This window comes from Ascaphus truei, chromosome 5 (genome assembly GCF_040206685.1).
Source record: "Ascaphus truei isolate aAscTru1 chromosome 5, aAscTru1.hap1, whole genome shotgun sequence".
Classification (NCBI taxonomy): Eukaryota; Metazoa; Chordata; class Amphibia; order Anura; family Ascaphidae; genus Ascaphus; species Ascaphus truei.
In genome coordinates this window covers 299,104,444-299,125,287 of record NC_134487.1, presented here as the reverse complement: position 1 = coordinate 299,125,287, position 20,844 = coordinate 299,104,444, and the positions used below count along the sequence as shown (strand labels likewise).

Genomic DNA, 20,844 nt, shown 5'->3' with positions numbered 1-20,844 from the left:
AAAGAGAAGAGGGATCTAAAGTCACAAAGAGGTTGAGTAATACAAGTAGGGTATAATGAGCTTTGTCTTTTGAAGCATTAAGGTCATTAATTATTTTGGTGAAGACTGTTTCAGTAGAGTGAGCAGTGTGGAATCGAGAATGTGGAAGGTAAATGACAGAATGGGAGTTACTGCACCGACACACTTTATTCGAGCAAATACCCAGTATGTACCTGGCAGATACCTGGAATGCGCCGCTCCTCACCTCTGACAAGCCCCGTTGCGTTTGCCTTCCCAGCCTGGGTTCATGCCTGGCTGACGGGCGGCTGATCTGTTAAATGATAATGATTAGGATTTAATAGGCTGCAATGCTTCGCGTGTCTACCAGATGGCATAAATTCATGAATTGTAATGCAGTATATATATATATACTGTGCAGTATTGCAGCCAGCGGGAATAAAATGCTTCAATCCCTGCCTGGAAAATAACCCAATGCACTCGGGCAGAAAACAGTCACAAACCTCAATACACCCGGGTATACCCGAATTCGTGGGACTAGCCGAGCTCGAATAAAGTGTGTCGCCAGTGTAAGAAAATGTGAGAGAATACATGGCGTTCCAGGAGTTTAGAGGCAAAAGGAAGGAGGGAGACAGGGTGATAGTTAGAGAGACGGGTACGGACGAGCTTGCTGTTAAGTATAAGTATGACAATTGTGTGCTTGATGGAGGGGAAAAAAGTACCAGAGCTGAGGGAGGAGTTGACGAAATACATAGGGGTTAGAGTGGAAGCGAGAGGTTTGAGGCTATGGGAGGAAATGGGGTCAATAGGACAAGTGGTAGAGGGAGAAGAGGAGATCAGAACCAACATGTCCTCCTATGTGATAAAGGAATGAGTCAAGGATGGCAGGAGGGTTAGGAAAAGGAGGTGCAGAATGAGGAGGATACAGAGGGGATTTCCTAATGAATGGACAAATGTAACTGTTTAAATATCTATAAATACAGCTCAACCCCGTTATAACACGATCAGTTACAACGCGAATCCGCTTGTGTTCTGCATTCAGAGATGTGGGAAAAGCCGTACAAGCAATGTGTTTAAAACATCATGTTTATCATTCACAGCTGCTTTTCTAAACCTGTATCTTCGTAAAACATGTTTTTTCTATAAAATATAATGAATTTTATATTTATATATATCAATAATGGGCATGACTCAGCTTTATGCTCAATGAACTGTTCTTTACTATTTTACTTTTATTAGTATTCATTTTTTATTTCATTTTATAATACATTGGGAAACTGTATACAAATGTTCATGTCACATCAAATGCAATAAAAGTCTAAATATATATTTTTAAAAAGCGGGAGGAAAATGTAAGAAAATACATGGATTATTAGAGATATTTGATGGTTATTTTATTTTTAAAGTTTTAAATAACGTGTTTCTCAAAATGGAAAATAGCTTTGATTAAAGAAAGGGAACATGAGTAGAGTACAGTATCTGAGCCGCAACCCGGGAGCAGTAATGGGGGTTTTATCATTGATGCCTTTTTACTTTAATTACCAAATGCATCCTCTAAGACTCACTTGCACTCAGTATGAGCAGCACTTATACGCTTTCAGTTTTATTCCTGGGGCATAATAATTAGGAAATCATACCTACTGTAGTACCTAAATCACCAGAGGAAAATAACTAAAGAGAAATGATTTCATTGCTAGAATTATTGTAACCGAGGATCGGATATTGTTGCGGTGAACGGGTTACAAAACGTTGTACAAAATGCCTAAACGTGTCCCATAGTTTTTGTCACTTGTCAGAGACCCGAGTAGTGTCCTCATTTCATGGTAACGGTCACCGTTTACACAGACCAGGTTTTGCTGGTCTCAGAAATGAGTAACATTTGTGCAAGAAATATATTGCATTGCAGTGATGGGGAACTATATATTGATATGACCCTCTTAGTAGACATGGTAGCTTGGTCAATAGATACAATACAGTAACTTCATGACAACCATATACACCAAGGTGTTAATGCAGAGTCCAGCGAGGTTTTTTTTTTTTTTGTACATAGGTTTGGAGCAGGGGGTCTCCGGAGCTGAACCGTGCTGATTCCAGCTCCGGGACCCCCTGCTTCCCGAGATACCTGTGGAGAAGGTGCTGGTAGGAGCTCCATCTGGTCTATGTGGGGATATCGTAATGGCGGCTTAAAAGTCCAGCATCACACAGGCCAATAGGAAGACGTGACATCATCCGGTGCGGAATCCTATTGGCCGACATGACCAGAACATTTAAATAGCACCCAGATAGCGGCACCCGATACGGAGGTATTTATCTCGGGTAGCAGTGGGCCCCAGGAGCTGAAATCAACGTGGTTCAGCTCTGGAGACCCCCCTGCTTCAAACGTGTGTAAAAAAAGAAGAAAAAAAGCCAGCATATTTGGACTGCTGCTTTAATGTCCAACCCACCTCCAATCTCTAAAACTAAACTAAATATGTGTTTGTTTCACAGGATCGGTTGATCCAATGTTCTCCTCACAAACTCTCCCTTTAATAGATCTGCCATGCCAATCAGCAATATGTGCTGGGAAACGATTGGCGGCTAAGTCACGTGTTATGCATTCTATGCTAAAGTGTGAAACGCAGGTCGCAGACCATGAGACTTAAAGCAGCAGTTCCTTTTATTTGACCAGAATGGGAAGCGGGGATCCCCAGAGATCAAACATACTATTTTCAGCTCTGGGGGATCTGTTGTGGCCTCCTATTAGCCCTCGTGATGCTGGGGTATTTAAAAACCATGAAGTACTGGTGGGACCTTTACCGGTTAGAACGTAAGGGACCCTGGAGCGAACACTAGTATGTCCCAGATCTGTGGTCCCCCTGCTTCACATGCTGGTAAAAAAATGAGGGGTCTGATGGGGGGGAACTGCTGTTTTAAGAACCAATATTTCTGGTTGTTAAATCATGTGATATCACAGCATGTCTGGGGCAACAAGACACCAATGATCATTTCCATTTTTTCTCCTTGAATAATCATTGTAGCGTCCCACCATTTTCAAGTGAAAGAAATACTTTTTCTAGCAATAAAATGCTGCTTTGGAGTATACTGAATTGGAACCAGTCTCTATTGGTCTCAGTACTGTTTTCCTTTCTCCCCCACCAAGGAAAGACTTTAGGGGTGAGAGGTTTAATAAAACAAAGACCAGCTAAAGCTGCCCCTGGATATTACAAGCAATTGGTGACTCCAGCCACCAGAACCATGGGACATAAAAAAATAAACGGTAACTCTATCCCAGTGATTTCCAGCAGAGCACTGAAGAACGATATCACTTCACATTGTTCATTGTGTATCAGGGGGAACTTATATTGAGATTAGACGTTGGACAAGATAGTAGGAGCAAGAGAAACTTGGCTCGCCAGTCGGATATTGTACGAAGATTTGGCAAAGAACTTCTGCAGTGAGGAACCAGCAGGAGAAGAATGGCCCAGATACAGGACTCCTCTAGAATTAGGCTGCAAAGCAAGAGATAGATACGTCAGTAACATCGATATAGTTCTGTATTCGGTAACTGTGTTCTCTAATAGTACTGCACATTTTCAGTAATGGCTTCGACTTCTATGAATTATATTGGTGCCAGAGAACTGCATTAATTGGTGGCTGGCTGTGCTAGCTATAGGAAGTGATACAATGGTGGAAGGAGTAACTAAGTGGTAACAATGCTCCCTTACCCTTTGAAGCCAGTGAACCTGATAGGAATCCCAGTGTCCGCTCACCTTGTGACTCTGGGTAAGTGACCGTCTCTCCTTCAGACTCAAATAGATTGTAAGCTCCTCAGGACACAGACTGACAAAATGCTGTGTGCGTACAGTATATTGTCAGCTTTATATAAGAAAAAGTATTTCCCTTTACAGGTTGTTGTGCAGGAGTTTTCAGATAACGCTGGTTACTTCTCCCCACTCCTCAGATCACCTAATATGATTTGGGAAGTTCATCATTCATAATAACAATGTATTAAAGATTACAATACAGGACACTGTTTAATTCAGTCCAAAACCTTCACAGATGTAGAATCTGTATTAAAAAAATTTGGTTTCTGGTTTTTATCTGAATAAAAACATGGCTGAAAATCGTCCCTGCAGCTTTAACGGAAACGTTCAATGAATCAGAAGTGTATAAATCGCACAATGTTTTTCCTTTAGGCCTGTAAACAAACTAATTGCTAATGGTCGTATTTTAGTTTTTTTTTATAGGACAAAAATCATAAATTTCTATGTTTTCGGCATCTAATTCTTACGCCTAAATGCATTTTGTTTTTGCTTCTTCATTAAAAGTCCATTCTATCTAGTAAGATACAGCAAAAGCAAATATTGTTTAAGGTATTTTAACGATAAAGTTGCACGTATACCGGTGTATATGTGTATATATATATATATATATATATTTCTGCATGTTTGTTTGTTTTTAAATACATTGGTATAGAATTAGCAATTTAACGTCTCTAAGGGAAAGCGTTTTTACTACATTACATTTTTGCAGTTACCCAACAATTATTTTTCTGCAAATTTGAACAACGAAAGCGTCTTCTCTTTTTTTATTCTCTCAATTGCTTTATTACATAATTAATGTATTGTTATATCTATCAATATTTAATGATCAGTTTACCAAAAGCTACGGTGATTAACATGCCTAAAGAGCTGATTAGAGACGGAAATGAAATACCGAATAACAAACAATATTACATTTACAGTCATGTGAATTGCTCCCCCCCCTCCCCTAATTAAATATAATGCAAAGCTTGACACTAAAATCCCATCATGATTTATTTTCCCCCGAGGCAACTCTTCAGGGCAGTCTGAAACATGCTTAGGTGATATGGCCCCAGGCTGTGCAATATTCTGTTGTACTACGGGGAATTAATATCTTCCACAAAATATTGAATGATATAATATACAACTATACTAGCAACATATTGTATTTATCAGTCAGACGCCTTAAAGCCGCCCTGCAGGTTGCATTGCTTGCTTATTGTTAATGTTACAGGATTGAAGCAGGGGGTCTCCGGAGCTGACCCCCATTCATTTCAGCACCGGGGACCCCATGTTTCAAGAGAAACTGACCTCCGTAGTGGGTGCCTGTATCTCTGTGGAGTTTAAATGTCCCGCGTCACATGAGTAAATAGGAAGCCGCAACGGATGATGTCATGGCTTCCTATCAGCGGGACATTTAAAGCTGCCATTATGTTAGGCACACAGTTTTTCTAACTGCAGAGATACCAACACGCCCTAGAGAGGTATTTATCGCTGGAAGCAGGTCCCCAGAGCTGAAATTAACAGTGGCTCAGCTCCGGATACCCCCTGCTTCATTCCTATAACAAACAAAAAAACAAAAAAAGTAAGCAAGGCAACCTGTATATAGCGCTGCTTTAATAAGTAACCTGTATATAGTGCTGCTTTAATAAGTAACCTGTATATAGTGCTGCTTTAATAAGTAACCTGTATATAGTGCTGCTTTAATAAGTAACCTGTATATAGTGCTGCTTTAATAAGTAACCTGTATATAGTGCTGCTTTAATAAGTAACCTGTATATAGTGCTGCTTTAATATGCAACCTGTATATAGTGCTGCTTTAATATGCAACCTGTGTATAGTGCTGCTTTAATAAGTAACCTGTATATAGTGCTGCTTTAATATGCAACCTGTATATAGTGCTGCTTTAATAAGTAACCTGTATATAGTGCTGCTTTAATAAGTAACCTGTATATAGTGCTGCTTTAATGCTTTGCTGATATGTATCATATTTGTACATTTTTCCTGATAAAAAAAAAAGTTCCCTAAACTAAATGCGAGACTGGGAGAGACTGGGAGAGACTGGGAGAGACTGTTCCACCTTCCAGCAACGGGAAGTGTTGCCCCCTCCTTTCGGCATCTAATTCTGACACCAGTGACATGTTTTTAGGTTAAGTCTGGGTGATTGGTTCCCTTTTTGACAATAGACTTGTACATTTTACATCTTTGTGTAAGGTTGTAAACACGATGAGCAGGGCCGACAACAGGGTGGGTCTGTCTGCATTGGCGTCCCGGGCCCGGTGAGTCAGGGAGCCAGGTCGCCCGGGCCCCCTGCGCGGCCGGACCTGTTTCATAAAAACAAAAATAAAAAAAATAAAAAAATGGCGGCGATCCCCATGCGCAGAGATGAGGTCTTGGCGCGCAGGGAAGCAGGGTGTCCGGCCTGCTGCCTGTGGACCTGCTCCCCCCCCCGCTCCCAACGTGGACGGAGGGGAAATGCAGTGCGAGCCCGCGGCCGTCAACCCAGCTCCCCCCCGCCTGTCAACCCAGCATCCCCCGCCGCCCGCCAACCCAGCTCCCTGCCAAATTTCATCATATATGTTTTGTCAATTGGATGTAGCATTGGGCACCCCGTTTCTTGTTGTATCCCGACCAAATTAGCCTGCCAATTTCGCCCCCCCTCAGCCTACTTCCCGCGCCTTCCCCGCCCCCGAGCCTGCCCACCTCCCTCCCCCGGGCAGTGGGGATCAGGGGCAGGATGGAAGCGTCTGGTATTGCAGGAAGCAGCACCCAACCGGTCAAGGTCAGTCACCCACGCAGGCAGTCACCCGCCCACCCAGGCAGTCACCCACCCACCCAGACAGTCACTCAACCACCCAGGCAGTCAGTGACGGCAGTCAGTCACCCACCAACCCAGGCAGTCTCTCAGTCAGTCAAGAGCAGAACATTGCGCAGATAAACCCTCATTTCCCGGTACACTGACCGGTATGAGGATAAAGAGGAAGTAAACGCATACGTATTGTCCTGTTAGGGCTCCTGTTGTGTTCAAAATGTGCGATTTCCTCTTTGTAACGGGGAGGGGAAAAAAAGCTACAAAGTTAAATATCACAACCAGAAAAAGAGAAACGGAGTCTGACCTGTCCGAGGGTCCCAGGTCACCATGACGTGAGAGGGGGGGGGGCCGCGGCATCGCAGGCTGAAAGGAGAGGTTCTGCACTGACTGTAATATCTGTATCCCTGTCTTGTGCTGATCACAAATTGGGGAGAAGCTTCCCGGAAGGAGAAGTTTTAAGGTTCCTTTCCTAGCCTGTTGTATGATGAGACAGAAACATAACATTATTTGAGGTTTTCTGCCAATATGTCAGAAGATACACAGATGCAGCGGCCGTTATTCGAACACTTCACGCGGTGTATACCTTGGAATACCCATGTCATGGCGCGTGATTTCTTCCAACCTTGCCGCCTTAAGACGCGTGTTGACTCATGTTTTTATCAAGTGCAGAAAATGGCATTTTAGTGTTCTGGTTTTTAAACCCCTGCAAATTGACACAGTAGCACAGTACTGTACACATTACAATTCATTCATTTCTGCCACGGATACGCGAAGAATTGCCCCCAAAGAAATCAGAATCCATGAAATTCAAACAAATCAACCGCGGTAAACACAGGCGCGCCTGGTGTGATTGGCGACGTGAATGTCGCGTGGAATACAGCAGAGCACACGAGAACGGCTCCGTGAAATGTTCGAATAACGGCCGCTGCATCTGTACGACCATAACCATACTTTTAGGAGGATAAACTCAACTACATTTTTCAATGTGACCTTCCAATGTTTTCTGTATGAGAGAGAGAGAGGATAGAGAGGGGGGGAGAGAGAGAGAGAGAGGGGGGGAGAGAGAGGGGGAGAGAGAGAGGGAGGGAGAGGGAGGGAGAGAGAGGGAGGGAGAGAGGGAGAGGGGGAGAGAGGGGGAGAGAGAGGGGGAGAGAGAGGGGGAGAGAGAGAGGGAGGGAGAGGGAGGGAGAGAGGGAGAGGGGGAGAGAGGGAGAGAGAGGGGGAGAGAGAGAGAGAGGTACTGAATGATGCGTACATTAGGCACGGGGTGCACAAACTTCCTGCGCTGCTCTCCCCCTGGGTAGCGCACCCCCCCTTACCTTTAATGCATGTGAAGTCACGTGACCCTGCGGCATCATTTGAAGTCACGTTGCCATGGCGACGGGCGTGAAATAATTCCGCAGGGTAATGTGACGTCACGCCACATGACCCTGCGGCATCATTTGACGCCGCATTGCCATGAAGACGCATGTACCAAAGCCTGGAAAGTGAGTTTACAGAGGCCTCGCGCTGAAGAGCATTAGCGAGTACGTTAATAGCGCAGAGACTCGTTAAGCAATACAGTGCGCATTCCAAACGCGGAACAACTGTTATTAATGTTCTATTATTTATAATATAGATCTTGGCCTGACACTTCTAACTTTTGCCAGACCAAAATAATATATTAGGGTACCACTTTTTTACTTTAACATGTATTTGTCCTTCTAGAGAATTCTATGAAATAACGTTGGGATAATCGCGGCCTGTGAGCTATTTATTGTAACGTTATTTCCCCGCACTAACATGAACGGAGTTTAGTGCAAGTGCGATGTTAGGATAACAGATCATTCGCACTGAATTTGCATATGAGCCGAACGTGCGCAGAAATGTATCGCTGCTGCAGGTTATCGGAATGCTATTCCCTTTAGTACATAGGCGTTAGGCTTCATGTTACGTCAAATAGGCTAATGGCGCTTCATGCATATACACCAGGGTGACCTCCAGTCCTCAAGGGCCTCCAACACGTCAGGTTTAAGGATATCCCTGCTTCAGCACAGGTGGCTCAATATGTTTTTGCATCTAAAAATTGCTAAACGTCTTACTAAGTAAGGCCGCTCATTTTTCCATCTCAACTTGCCAGAAAATACTTTGCTCTGTTACTCCCAATGTAGACACTAGGTGTCACTATTAGTATTTACGACAGTACTCAGAGTAACTATTCCAGTTTGCTGGAAGCAAGTACTTTAGTGATATTTGTGTTATTCGGACTAACAATTGATATTTTAGGACAAACGTTTGAGAGTTCTCTCTCTTCCTCAGGACAGTAATACTGATTTACAGAGATTCCAGGAGTTTAACGTTTAACACAGGTGTAAAATTCAAGGTAACAATCTAGGGCAGGTGAGTTGGGGAAGGAATGGCAATGGGGGGAGGGAGGGATGAGGGGGGGGGGATGAGGGGGGGGGGAGGGAGGGATGAGGGGGGGGGGAGGGAGAGAGAATATAAATAAACAGGCAGGGCAATAAGTGGACAAAAGGGAGAGGGAGATATGGGGAGCATTTAGGGCCAAATAGCCAGCATCAGTGTGAAGGGGGGTAGTAGGGAGGTGGAGGGGGGGGGATAGAAGGGAGGATGGAGGAGGGTGTAGGGGTAGAAGGGAAGGGGGTGGAAGGGAGTGGGAGGGGGGCTATTAAGGTGTAAGATTATCAGAGGTGCAGGGAAAAAAATAGCATACAATTCTGATAGTCTGTAAGAAATTATATATCAGTATTAATGCACTTTTAGTGTCATAGAGCATTAGCTCTTGGGTGCTTTTAAATGTTCCTTTGAGTATCTGGATGTTGAAATCATTCATGGAATGATCCGGCTGTGAGAAGTGGTGTCCAACTGTAGTGCAGTATCTCCCTTCTTCATGGTGTGTTATTGTGTGTCTGTGCAGTATCTCCCTTCTTCATGGTGTGTTATTGTGTGTCTGTGCAGTATCTCCCTTCTTCATGGTGTGTTATTGTGTGTCTGTGCAGGATCTCCCTTCTTCATGGTGTGTTATTGTGTGTTTGTGCAGTATCTCCCTTCTTCATGGTGTGTTATTGTGTGTCTGTGCAGTATCTCCCTTCTTCATTGTGTGTTATTGTGTGTCTATGCAGTATCTCCCTTCTTCATTGTGTGTTATTGTGTGTCTGTGCAGTATCTCCTTTCTTCATGGTGTGTTTTTGTGTCTGTGTAGTATCTCCTTTCTTCATGGTGTGATGGTGTGTCTGTGCAGTATCTCCCTTCTTCGTGGTTTGTTATTGTGTGTCTGTGTGGTATCTCCCTTCTTCATGGTGTGTTATTGTGTATCTTTGTAGTATCTCCCTTCTTCATGGAGTGTTATTGTGTATCTGTGTAGTATCTCCCTTCTTCATGGTGTGTTATTGTGTGTCTGTGTAGTATCTCCCTTCTTCATGGTGTGTTATTGTGTGTCTGTGTAGCATCTCCCTTCTTCATGGTGTGTTAATGGGCATCTAAATGGGTAAACCCTGGTACTATCATGCTGCCAGTAGTTGGTATGGAGTTTTCCCCCTCACCTTTAGTACTGCACTTGTGTGACAGCAGGGGGTGGTACATCCTGTTGTAGCTGTGCCAACGGGGTGCCCACCTTCTGGCTGTACTTAAGGGCAGGACCGCCCTAAAGTTAGTATGCGTTCCTTCCCCTCTGAGGAAGGCAGGTCACACAACTGGGAGCCTGAGATTGGGGCCTCCCCATGTGCTCTTCCCTCGGGGGGGAGGGGGGGGGGGAGTGAGTGTGGACCACCTCTGCCTCTGCTAGGGAGGTGGGGAAGAGCTAGGATCGCTGCGGGTGCCCTTGGCCTGTAGTGACAGTCCAGGGACCATCTTCAGTGATAGCTGACCTGACGGACTGTATTCGGCAGAAGACTGCTGTGTAACTGTTACTTCAGAGTGTAGTAATAAACCCGTTCCTGTTTTGCAATATACCTCCAGCCTGGTGTGTGACCTTACTGGGGGGAGAAGTAATACGTTCTACCGTGGGAGATCACCTTCAGTTCCTGGAGCCTACGGCAGATGGAGGCGCTGCACTGCTAAGGAGATATGTGGGGTATGAACCCCAGAAGCCTGTTCCTGTGTCCCCACCACCATCGGCGGACGACTCAGCCCTCCTGTTGCCAGCAGGTACATGCACCATACACCCTGTAACGGCCCCTATCTGCGATTGGGTGGGGCGAACACTGTTACAGATATATTTTGCACTATCACAACTAGACTAGCACAGCTAGTTCTATTTCATTCTGGGAGCGAGTAGGAAGTAGGCAATGAAGGCTTATAATGTTGAAGCAATTCCAATTTACTGAAGCAATCATGCTTATCTGGGGCAATCTGTTTTAACCAGGAGTTTCTGTCTCTCTGACCAATATTTTGTGTTGTTTCTTTCTCTCTGACCAATATTTTGTGTGTAGGCAGGTCCCCCTCTGCTCCGTAACCCCCCCCCCCTCGTTATCTCCGCTGCCGGGAATCAAGTGGCAGACACGCCGGCACTTCTGGAGGGTGGGGGCCGAGGTTCTCGGCGGCTCCCGTGCAGGGCGCTGCCATCTTGCGCGAGTTCGCGCATGCGCAGTGAGCTCCGGCGGCCCTGATGAGTTGCGCATGCGCAATGGCAGCCCGCGAAACCCTAGCATACCAGGGAAGGCTCTTGAACGGGACTACAAGGCCCATGAGCCTCAGAAGAGCCCCACATGACGCCAGGGAGCCAATAGGGCTGCAGGAGCTCCCTGCTTGCAGGGTTTTGATATATTTCGGGCGCGCGGGACACAGGCAGTCAGGACCAGGAAGAGCTAGGGGAAGAAGGTGAGTGCAGGGGTCTGTGACCCACTGCATTAGGCCAGCAGCCCCCTAGGCCCCAGTCAGGTCCTGAGCCCCTTATAGATTGTGTTGCTGCAGGGACAGGCCCTAGGCTAGGGATCTTGCCCCATTAGTGCCAGTGACAGTTAGGGACACAGCGGACGCTGCGCTCCCTGAGAAGAGGCTTGGGCTCAAGCCTATGCCAAAAGAGACAAGGACTATCTCCAGGGTGGGATCGCCCCTGGCGGACCCTCATGCGAAGAAAAGCAGGATACCGCTGACGGGATCACCAAGCGGCGGATCCTTTTTGAAGTTGTCTGCAGGCCCGAGTGCAGGAGCACTCGGCAGGTACCTTCATAAGTGCACCAACGTATTACCATATATATTTACACATAGTGGCAGCGCTGACCACGGTACAAAGGGGTTAGACTGTGGACACGGTGTGGGAGTACACGGTGGTGAGTGCAAGGTACACTCCTAGTGGGAGTGAATGACATTTGGGACTATGGTACATGGTGTGGAGTTACACCCTAGGGGGAGTAGTATTATAGAGTACACGGTGGTTGTTGCTGATACAAATGTAAAGTGTTACGGTTATTCTGCATATACAGTAAACTGGTTATATATCAGTGTATGTACTTATTATGTATGTGGGTCCTGTGTAGGCAACCTTCTACATTCCTAGAACCCTACACAGGTGGAGGCGTTGCAAACCAGATCGATCCAGAGGACTCACCCCAGGTTCCCAGTAAGTGGAGGCTCAGGCCTCTTGTGAACCTACAGGTATACGCACCACACCTGGTAACACGTAGGTTCCCCCTCACACACACTATATCTGTGATTGGGGTAGGGGGAATATCCGTTACATGTGTATAATATATATATATATATATATATATATATATATATATATACTAGCTGAGAGACCCGGCGTTGCCCGGGATGTAAATGCGTAATAGGTAGTATTATTTATAAATGGTGGAACAATAGGTGACTATTTGTTGGAAAGAAAGATGGAAGAAAATGTAATACGATGTTGTATAAAAATGGTTTATTGTAAACACACCACAGTACAATGTATATTTTGGTGACATAAGTGATGTGAAAATGTGAGGCGTGTGTCCTGCTAGGGTGTGAGCGTGTGTGAGGCGGCGGGTGGGTGTTCAGTATGGGTGGCGCGTGGGTAGTGAGTGCTGGCTGTGGGTCGGGGTCCTGCTAGGGTGTGAGGCGGCGGGTGTGTGGCGAGTGCGGGTGACAGCTGGTCAGTGATATTGTTGCGTAGGGGCAGGATGCGGCAGGTGTGTGTCGAGTGTGTGGGGTGGGTGAGAGGCGGCGGGTGTGTGTCGAGTGGCGGGTGTCTGTTGAGTGCGTGCGGCGGCTGTGTGGCGCAGGGGTGTGAGCGGTGGGCGGGTGAAAGGCAGAAGTGCGGGTGGGCGAAAGGCAGAGGCAGGAGGGCGGACGAAAGGCATTGAAGGAGGGGAGGTGAGGTCGGAGGGGTGGTGGGGGGTGGTGAGGGGAGGTGAAGGGGGGCGGAGGGGAGGTGAAGGGGGGGCGGAGGGGAGGTGAAGGGGCAGAGGAGGGGAGGTGAAGGGGGGGCGGAGGGGAGGTGAAGGGGGCGCGGAGGGGAGGTGAAGGGGCGCGGAGGGGAGGTGAAGGGGGGGCGGAGGGGAGGTGAAGGGGGGGCGGAGGGGAGGTGAAGGCGGGGCGGAGGTGAAGGGGGGGTGGAGGGGGTAGGTGGGAAGGGTGGAGGAGGGGGGCTGGGGGGGAGGGGGGAGGTGAAGGGGGGGTGAGGGTAGATGAAGGGGGGGTGGAGGGGAGGTGAAGGGGGAGTGGTAAGGGGGGGAGGTGGTGGGAAGGGGGGGAGGTGGTGGGAAGGGGGGGAGGTGGTGGGAAGGTGGGAAGGGGGGGAGGTGGTGGGAAGGTGGGAAGGGGGGGAGGTGGTGGGAAGGGGGGGGAGGTGGTGGGAAGGGGGGGAGGTGGTGGGAAGGTGGGAAGGGGGGGGAGGGGGAAGGTTGTAAGGGGGGAGTGAAGGGGGGTGGGGGTGAAGGGGGCGGTGAATGTGGGGGTGGAGGGGGGGGTGAAGGTGGGGGTGGAGGGGAGGTGAAGGTAGGGGTGGAGGGGAGGTGAAGCGGGGGTGGAGGGGAGGTGAACCGGGGGTGAAGCGGGGGTGGAGGGGAGGTGAAGCGGGGGTGGAGGGGAGGTGAAGCGGGGGTGGAGGGGAGGTGAAGCGGGGGTGGAGGGGAGGTGAAGGGGGGGGTGGAGGGGAGGTGAAGGGGGGTGGAGGAGGGGAGGTGAAGGGGGAGTGGTAAGGGGGGGAGGTGGTGGGAAGGGGGGGAGGTGGTGGGAAGGTGGGAAGGGGGGGAGGTGGTGGGAAGGTGGGGAGGTGGTGGGAAGGGGGGAGGTGGTGGGAAGGGGGGGAGGTGGTGGGAAGGTGGGAAGGGGGGGGGAGGGGGGAGGTTGTAAGGGGGAGTGAAGGTGGGGGTGAAGGGGGGTGGGGGTGAAGGGGGCAGTGAATGTGGGGGTGGAGGGGGGGTGGTGAAGGTGGGGGTGGAGGGGAGGTGAAGGTAGGGGTGGAGGGGAGGTGAAGCGGGGGTGGAGGGGAGGTGAACCGGGGGTGAAGCGGGGGTGGAGGGGAGGTGAAGCGGGGGTGGAGGGGAGGTGAAGCGGGGGTGAAGCGGGGGTGGAGGGGAGGTGAAGCGGGGGTGGAGGGGAGGTGAAGGGGGGGTGAAGGGGGGTGGAGGAGGGGAGGTGAAGGGGGGTGGAGGAGGGAAGGTGAAGGGGGGGGTGGAGGAGGGAAGGTGAAGGGGGGGGTGGAGGGGAGGTGAAGGGGGGGGTGGAGGGGAGGTGAAGGGGGGGGTGGAGGGGAGGTGAAGGGGGGGTGGAGAGGAGGTGAAGGGGGGGGGTGGAGGGGAAGTGAAGGGGGGGTGGAGGGGAGGTGAAGGGGGGAGGTGGAGGGGAGGTGAAGGGGGGGGTGGAGGGGAGGTGAAGGGGAGGGGTGGAGGTTAGGTGAAGGGGAGGGGTGGAGGGGAGGTGAAGGGGGGGGTGGAGGGGAGGTGAAGGGGAGGGGTGGAGGGTAGGTGAAGGGGAGGGGTGGAGGGTAGGTAAAGGGGGGGGTGGAGGGGAGGTGAAGGGGGGGGTGGAGGGGAGGTGAAGGGGGGGGGGTGGAGGGGAGGTGAAGGGGGGTGGTGGAGGGGAGGAGGGGAGGTTAAGGGGGGGGTGGAGGGGAGGTTAAGGGGGTGGAGGGGGGAGGTTAAGGGGGGTGTGGAGGGGAGGTTAAGGGGGGTGTGGAGGGGGGGGTGGAGGGGAGGTTAAGTGGGGGGTGAAGTGTAGGGAGGGGAGGTGGAAGGGAGGGGAAGTTGAGTGAGGGGTGGGTGAGGGGAGGTGAAGGCCGCTCACTCACCCGTCTGGCCACTCACTCACCCGTCCGGCCGTTCCCTCACCCGTCCAGCAGCTCCCACGTGGATCTGAGGCGGGAGGCAGCGTGTTGTGGCCGCTCCCCCGCTGTGTCCCTGGCGCGCGCTCACTCCGCTCCCCCGCTGACCTTAGCGGCGCCGGGGGAGGGTGGTGGAGGGGAAGTGAGTGAGGGAAGGTGAAGGGGGGTGAGGGGAGGTGAAGGTCGCTCACTCACCCGTCCGGCAGCTCCCTCACCCGTCCGTCAGCTCCCTCACCCGTCCGGCAGCTCCCTCACCCATCCGGCAGCTCCCTCACCCGTCCAGCAGCTCCCTCACCCGTCCGGCAGCTCCCTCATCCGTCCGGCAGCTCCCACGTGGAGGGGGGGGGGGGGGTGAAAGCGCGGGAAACAGGGAGAGGCGGAGCCTCCGGGACCGGTGGGGAAGAGAGCGGGAGATGTGCTGCTAACACTGTGAGCCCCGCTAATGTATGTAACACCGTGTGTGTGGGGGGGTTGTGTGTGTTTAGTGATGTGTGTGTATAGTGATGTGTGTGTGTGTATAGTGATGTGTGTGTGTGTATAGTGATGTGTGTGTGTGTGTGTGTGTGTGTGTGTGTGTGTGTGTGTGTGTGTGTGTGTGTGTGTGTGTGTGTGTGTGTGTGGGGGGGGGGGGGTTGTGTGTATTTAGTGATGTGTGTGTGTGTGTGTATAGTGATGTGTGTGTGTGTGTGTGTGTGTGTATAGTGATGTGTGTGTGTGTGTGTGTGTATAGTGATGTGTGTGTGTGTGTGTGTGTGTGTGTGTGTGTGTGTGTATAGTGATGTGTGTGTGTGTGTGTGTGTATAGTGATGTGTGTGTGTGTGTATAGTGATGTGTGTGTGCGTGTGTGTGTGTGTGTATAGTGATGTGTGTGTGTGTGTGTGTGTGTGCGCCCCCTTCACTCCGCCTCAGGCCAATGAGAGGTGTGCGGGGGCGGGCGGCCCAAGGGAGCAATCTCATTGGCCTGGCCCAAGGTCCAATGAGATTGCCGCTAGGGACACGGGGAGGGGCACAGGGAGACACATACAGACCCGGACACATAGGACACTTTCAGAAATATATAGTAGATATATATATATATATATATATATATATAACATACACAGAAAAGCGAATACCGCGTCACTACCAATAAATAATGCAATGTCAAAAAAACCTACCTAAATCAGAAAAATATAACTGAAATAGTTGTAACAGAAAAGAAGTATAAGCTGTAGGTGGTGCTGGAGGAAAGATTTAAATATGAAAACACAAAAGAAAAAGAAACCTCTGAAGTAGCACTCAGACAAATGTTTGCAAAAATAAAAAGGGTACTTTAATTAAATCCAAAAAATAACAGACATACAAACAACTGACTGGTGAGCCTGCCTGACTAAAAATAATTAGTAGACAAAAAAAAAAAATTCAAAAAAATATTAAAGAAAAACACAATATAATAGACCCAAATAGATAGAAAATTATGCCCTAAAAATACTTGCTCACTGAGGGAATAAAAATTCCCGCAATGAAGCAATACAGACCGGCCGGTCACCAGATGTGTTAAAGGCTGAAAGACATCATAGGTCTATAGTGATAAACTAAGAAAAAATACACAGAAATAACATGAGTGCTGTACTGATAGCAGTGAGAATGTCAGTAACACAAAAATGAACCTAATGCAACTCAAATAATATTAGAGCAAGAGATACATATAGAAAAGTTCATTTAGTGACCCAAATACATAAATAGAAGCAAATGGGAAAACAAAGGGAGAGATGGATAAGCAGAAATACTCAGCTCCTTGGAAATGAAGTACTGCAAACATCAATCAGCACAGCACAGTCCACTGATAGAGTCCAGGCATGTAGGACATTATGATAGTCCAAAATGAGACAAAGGCAGGCAGGGTCAGCAGCAGCAAAAGTTAAAATTAGCCCACTAAACAGGCTCACCAGTCAGTTGTTTGTATGTCTGTTATTTTTTGGATTTAATTAAAGTACCCTTTTTATTTTTGCAAACATTTGTCTGAGTGCTACTTCAGAGGTTTCTTTTTCTTTTGTGTTTTCATATATATATATATATATATATATATATATATATATATATATAATTTCCCCGTGTGTGTGTTTTACCTCATTAGTTACCAGAGACAATAGAGTTATGGTGGGTAAAGAAAGTGATCAAACCCCTCCATTGTACGAAGTATAGCACAAGTGGACAACCCACGAGAACTCATCTCCCACAGGTTCTCTAGAGTGACCTGCTTCCTCCGGGGAAAACCCTGGTGGGCCATAACATGCCAAGGCACCAAAAATAGGGTTGTCACAGGCTCCCCTTTCCTCACCTCCCAGACAGGCTCTAGTTGCCAACCACCCTGCCGCGAAGCATTATGGTACCGACATCCAGTCTGTGTGCGATCCAGCGCTACTAACCCGGTTCTCAGTCCTCCCTATTGCGGGTGGCTAGTGCACCAGCGATCGTGTCCATCTATAACAACATCAGAGATTGTCCATGGTCCTACCAGCTTCATGGTGATCATACCCTAGTATTCTCTGACCAATAGGATATATATATATATATATATATATATATATATATATCCCTCTTGTAGTTGGCTACCAGGAGATTAATTTGGGAATAGTTCATCAATGGTTAAAATAGTTTGTGGCTGGGGCATTTTTTCATTCCCAGTATTCAGTGTGAGGTGCGGGGAGGGTGGAGTTATAGCTCTATATACAATAACGGGGAGGGGGGAGTTATTGCTCTATATACAGTAACGGGGAGGGTGGAGTTATGGCTCTATATAAAGTAACGGGGAGGGTGGAGTTATGGCTCTATATACAATAACGGGGAGGGTGGAGTTATGGCTCGATATACAATAACGGGGAGGGTGGAGTTATGGCTCTATATACAATAACGGGGAGGGGGGAGTTATAGCTCTATATACAGTAACGGGGAGGGGGGAGTTATAGCTCTATATACAGTAACGGGGAGGGTGGAGTTATGGCTCTATATAAAGTAACGGGGGGAGGGGGGGTGGAGTTATGGCTCTATATACAATAACGGGGAGGGTGGAGTTATGGCTCTATATACAATAACAGGGAGGGTGGAGTTATGGCTCTATATAAAATAGTTGCTTTCTCCTTCATAGGTGTTTTTTCCTGTGATGTTTTGTTTTTATTTATGCAGTTCCAGAAGCAAAAGGGTAGAAAAGGAGGCTGCCCACGCAGGGATTATTAGTGCTTTACAAATTAGTACCACATCTGAATCTATGGGACCCCTCTGTCCATTTCAGCTCTTGCCAAGATCAGAACCTCCTTAAGCAGAAGGGGTTTTCGTTTCCTTTAGTTGAAGAACTCAGTCAACAAAAGCACACCGCCAATCCCGCAATGTTACGGTTGTGCTCGCCACAAACCGGGGCCGGACCAAGCTGGCCTGCGAAGGGATAAAGAGCAGCAGGCCACGGGGTCAAAACAGCAACCTCAGCAAGAGGTGTATGCAGCAGGTTGCTAAGTCCAGGCAGGCGACACAGACCTCCGGGAACCAGGAAAACAGGCCTCAGCAAAGTAGCTGCAGGCTATGAGGAAACAGGAACGAGAACAACAAACTGGAACAATAATCAACAGAGATTAGTAACGAGAGATAACAAGCCTGGAGGCTTGTGGCAAAACACAGGTAACATCCAAGAAGGATTATGCTCGGCAGAGAGGGATTTTGGGGAATGCAGTATTTAAAGGCCAGCGGGCCAATCCCAGGAGGAGGGTGTGAGGGCACTGCTCCAATGATTGAGTACAAGGCTAGGTTGCAGTGATAGCCTGCACAGCTGCTGTTGATTGCAAAGAGGGAATTAGTGAGAACAACAGCACCCTGCAAGGCTACGAGAAAAGCCAGGAGTGGATTCCTGATACGCAATAACCTGCAGCTATTTTGCCTTGCCCCTGAGAAAAGGCGATATTGCCTGAAGAAGTTTACTTTGGTAACGAAACGCGTCGCGACTATTGTGGCTGGTGGTTTCACTACCCACCACCAGTACACATTCGAGTGTATCGTTTCTGCCCGTTCCCGATCGTTTCTACGGTATCAAAAACGGACAGGCATCCTAAGGACACCTATAGAGGGCTCCGGTTCGTGCGCATGCACGCTACACTCCTCACCACGCTACCACACGTGGAGGACAGGAGACAGAACAGAGACAGCCCCAGCGCGCGGGTCTGATCTCCCAGAACTGAGATTGCCCATCTATTTCCTATGTGATGCCCTACTCCTGTGATAGACGCCAGAATCGGGGATTATTAAAGAAATTTTATATGTAAGTTACTATTATTTTTATTATTGCTAATACAATATACATCTCTCATCTTGGTGCGCTTTTGTGTTTTTTCTTTTCTGCTAACATTGGTATCGCCGTCGGAGTTTCCGGTGGAAGCCACATTTGGAGGTGGGGGAGACACCTCATAACACAAGAGCAGCAAAAGAACAGAGAGGGATCAACATTCCAAGTTTAAAGAGCCAGAGCGCGGACTGAACTTTTCTTCCCCTGAGGAAGGTTCTGCACCTCCCTGAGGAAGGTTCTGCACCTCCCTGAGGAAGGTCCTGCATTATCCTGAGGAAGGTCCTGCATTCCCCTGAGGAAGGTCCTGCATTCCCCTGAGGAAGGTCCTGCACTCCCTTGAGGAAGGTCCTGCATTTCCCTGAGGAAGGTCCTGCATTTCCCTGAGGAAGCTCCTGCATGACCCTGAGGAAGGTCCTGCATCTCCCTGAGGAAGGTTCTACACTTCCCTGAGGAAGGTTCTGCATTCCCCTGAGGAAGGTCCTGCACCTCCCTGAGGAAGATTCTGCACTTCCCTGAGGAAGGTCTTGCACCCCCCTAAGGAAGGTCCTGCACCCTCCTGAGCAAGGTCCTGCACCACCCTGAGGAAGGTCCTGCACCCCCCTGAGGAAGGTCCTGCACCCCCGAGGAAGGTCCTGCACCCCCCTGAGGAAGGTCCTGCACCCCCCTGAGGAAGGTCCTGCACCCCCCTGAGGAAGGTCCTGCACTTCCCTGAGGAAGGTCCTGCACCTCCCTGAGGAAGGTCCTGCACCCCCCTGAGGAAGGTCCTGCACCTCCCTGAGGAAGGTCCTGCACCCCCCTGAGGAAGGCCCTGCACCTCCTGAGGAAGGTCCTGCACCCTCCTGAGGAAGGTCCTGCATCCCCCTGAGGAAGGTCCTGCACCCCCCTGAGGAAGGCCCTGCAGTCCCTGAGGAAGGTCCTGCACCCCCCTGAGGAAGGTCCTGCACCCCCGAGGAAGGTTCTGCACTTCCCTGAGGAAGGTCCTGCACCTCCCTGAGGAAGGCCCTGCAACCCCTGAGGAAGGTCTTGCACATCCCTGAGGAAGGTTCTGCACACCCCTGAGGAAGGTCCTGCACCTCCCTGAGGAAGGTCCTGCATTGCCCTGAGGAAGGTCCTCTTGCTGTGACCGAAACGTTGGAGCTCGTGCTTGTTTGTGTTTTAAATGCACTTTTTTTGGTATATCAACTTCTGAGTGCTGCTTTGTGATTTCTACTCTAGTGGGGATCACGGTATTGTCTGTATTATGCGTATGGAGCAATCACCGGACCATATTGTTTCTATTGGAGTGCCAGCTGTTCTCTTTTGAATATATTATATATATATATATATATCTTATACTATATTAGTGAAAGCACTGTATGTTTGCCTGCCTGCCTGGATGTCCGGTGTCCCTAGCGGCAATCTCATTGGTCCCTTGGGCCGCCCGCCCCCGCACACCTCTCATTGGCCTCACACACTCACACCACCCCCTTGGCCCGCCCCCCACACCTCGCATTGGCCTGAGGCGGAGTGACGGGCCAAAGGACACACACACACACACACACACACACACACACACACACACACACACACACACACACACACACACACCCTCTCTGTCCTCTCCCCCCCCCCCATCACACTCACCTCCCTCCCACTCCATTCCCTCCCGCTCCACTCCCTCCCCGGCGGCGCCCGGAAGCCGCTCCACTCCCTCCCGCTC

The 20,844-nt window shown here is 49.2% G+C and overlaps 1 protein-coding gene across 3 annotated transcripts in view; it reads right to left on the bottom strand.

Annotated features, from left to right (window-relative positions):
* Window positions 1–1,238: 1,238 nt before the first annotated feature.
* The window catches only part of LMNTD1 (lamin tail domain containing 1), a 183,363-nt gene continuing 163,757 nt past the window's right edge, over window positions 1,239–20,844 (bottom strand). For all 3 annotated transcript variants that reach the window (XM_075602857.1, XM_075602858.1, XM_075602859.1), the window contains 2 exons: window positions 6,896–7,065; window positions 1,239–3,485 (listed from right to left, as the gene is read on the bottom strand). In XM_075602857.1, coding sequence (XP_075458972.1) covers window positions 3,323–3,485; window positions 6,896–7,065 — 333 coding nt within the window. In that variant the 3' untranslated portion in view covers window positions 1,239–3,322. The remainder of the gene's footprint in view (window positions 3,486–6,895; window positions 7,066–20,844) is intronic.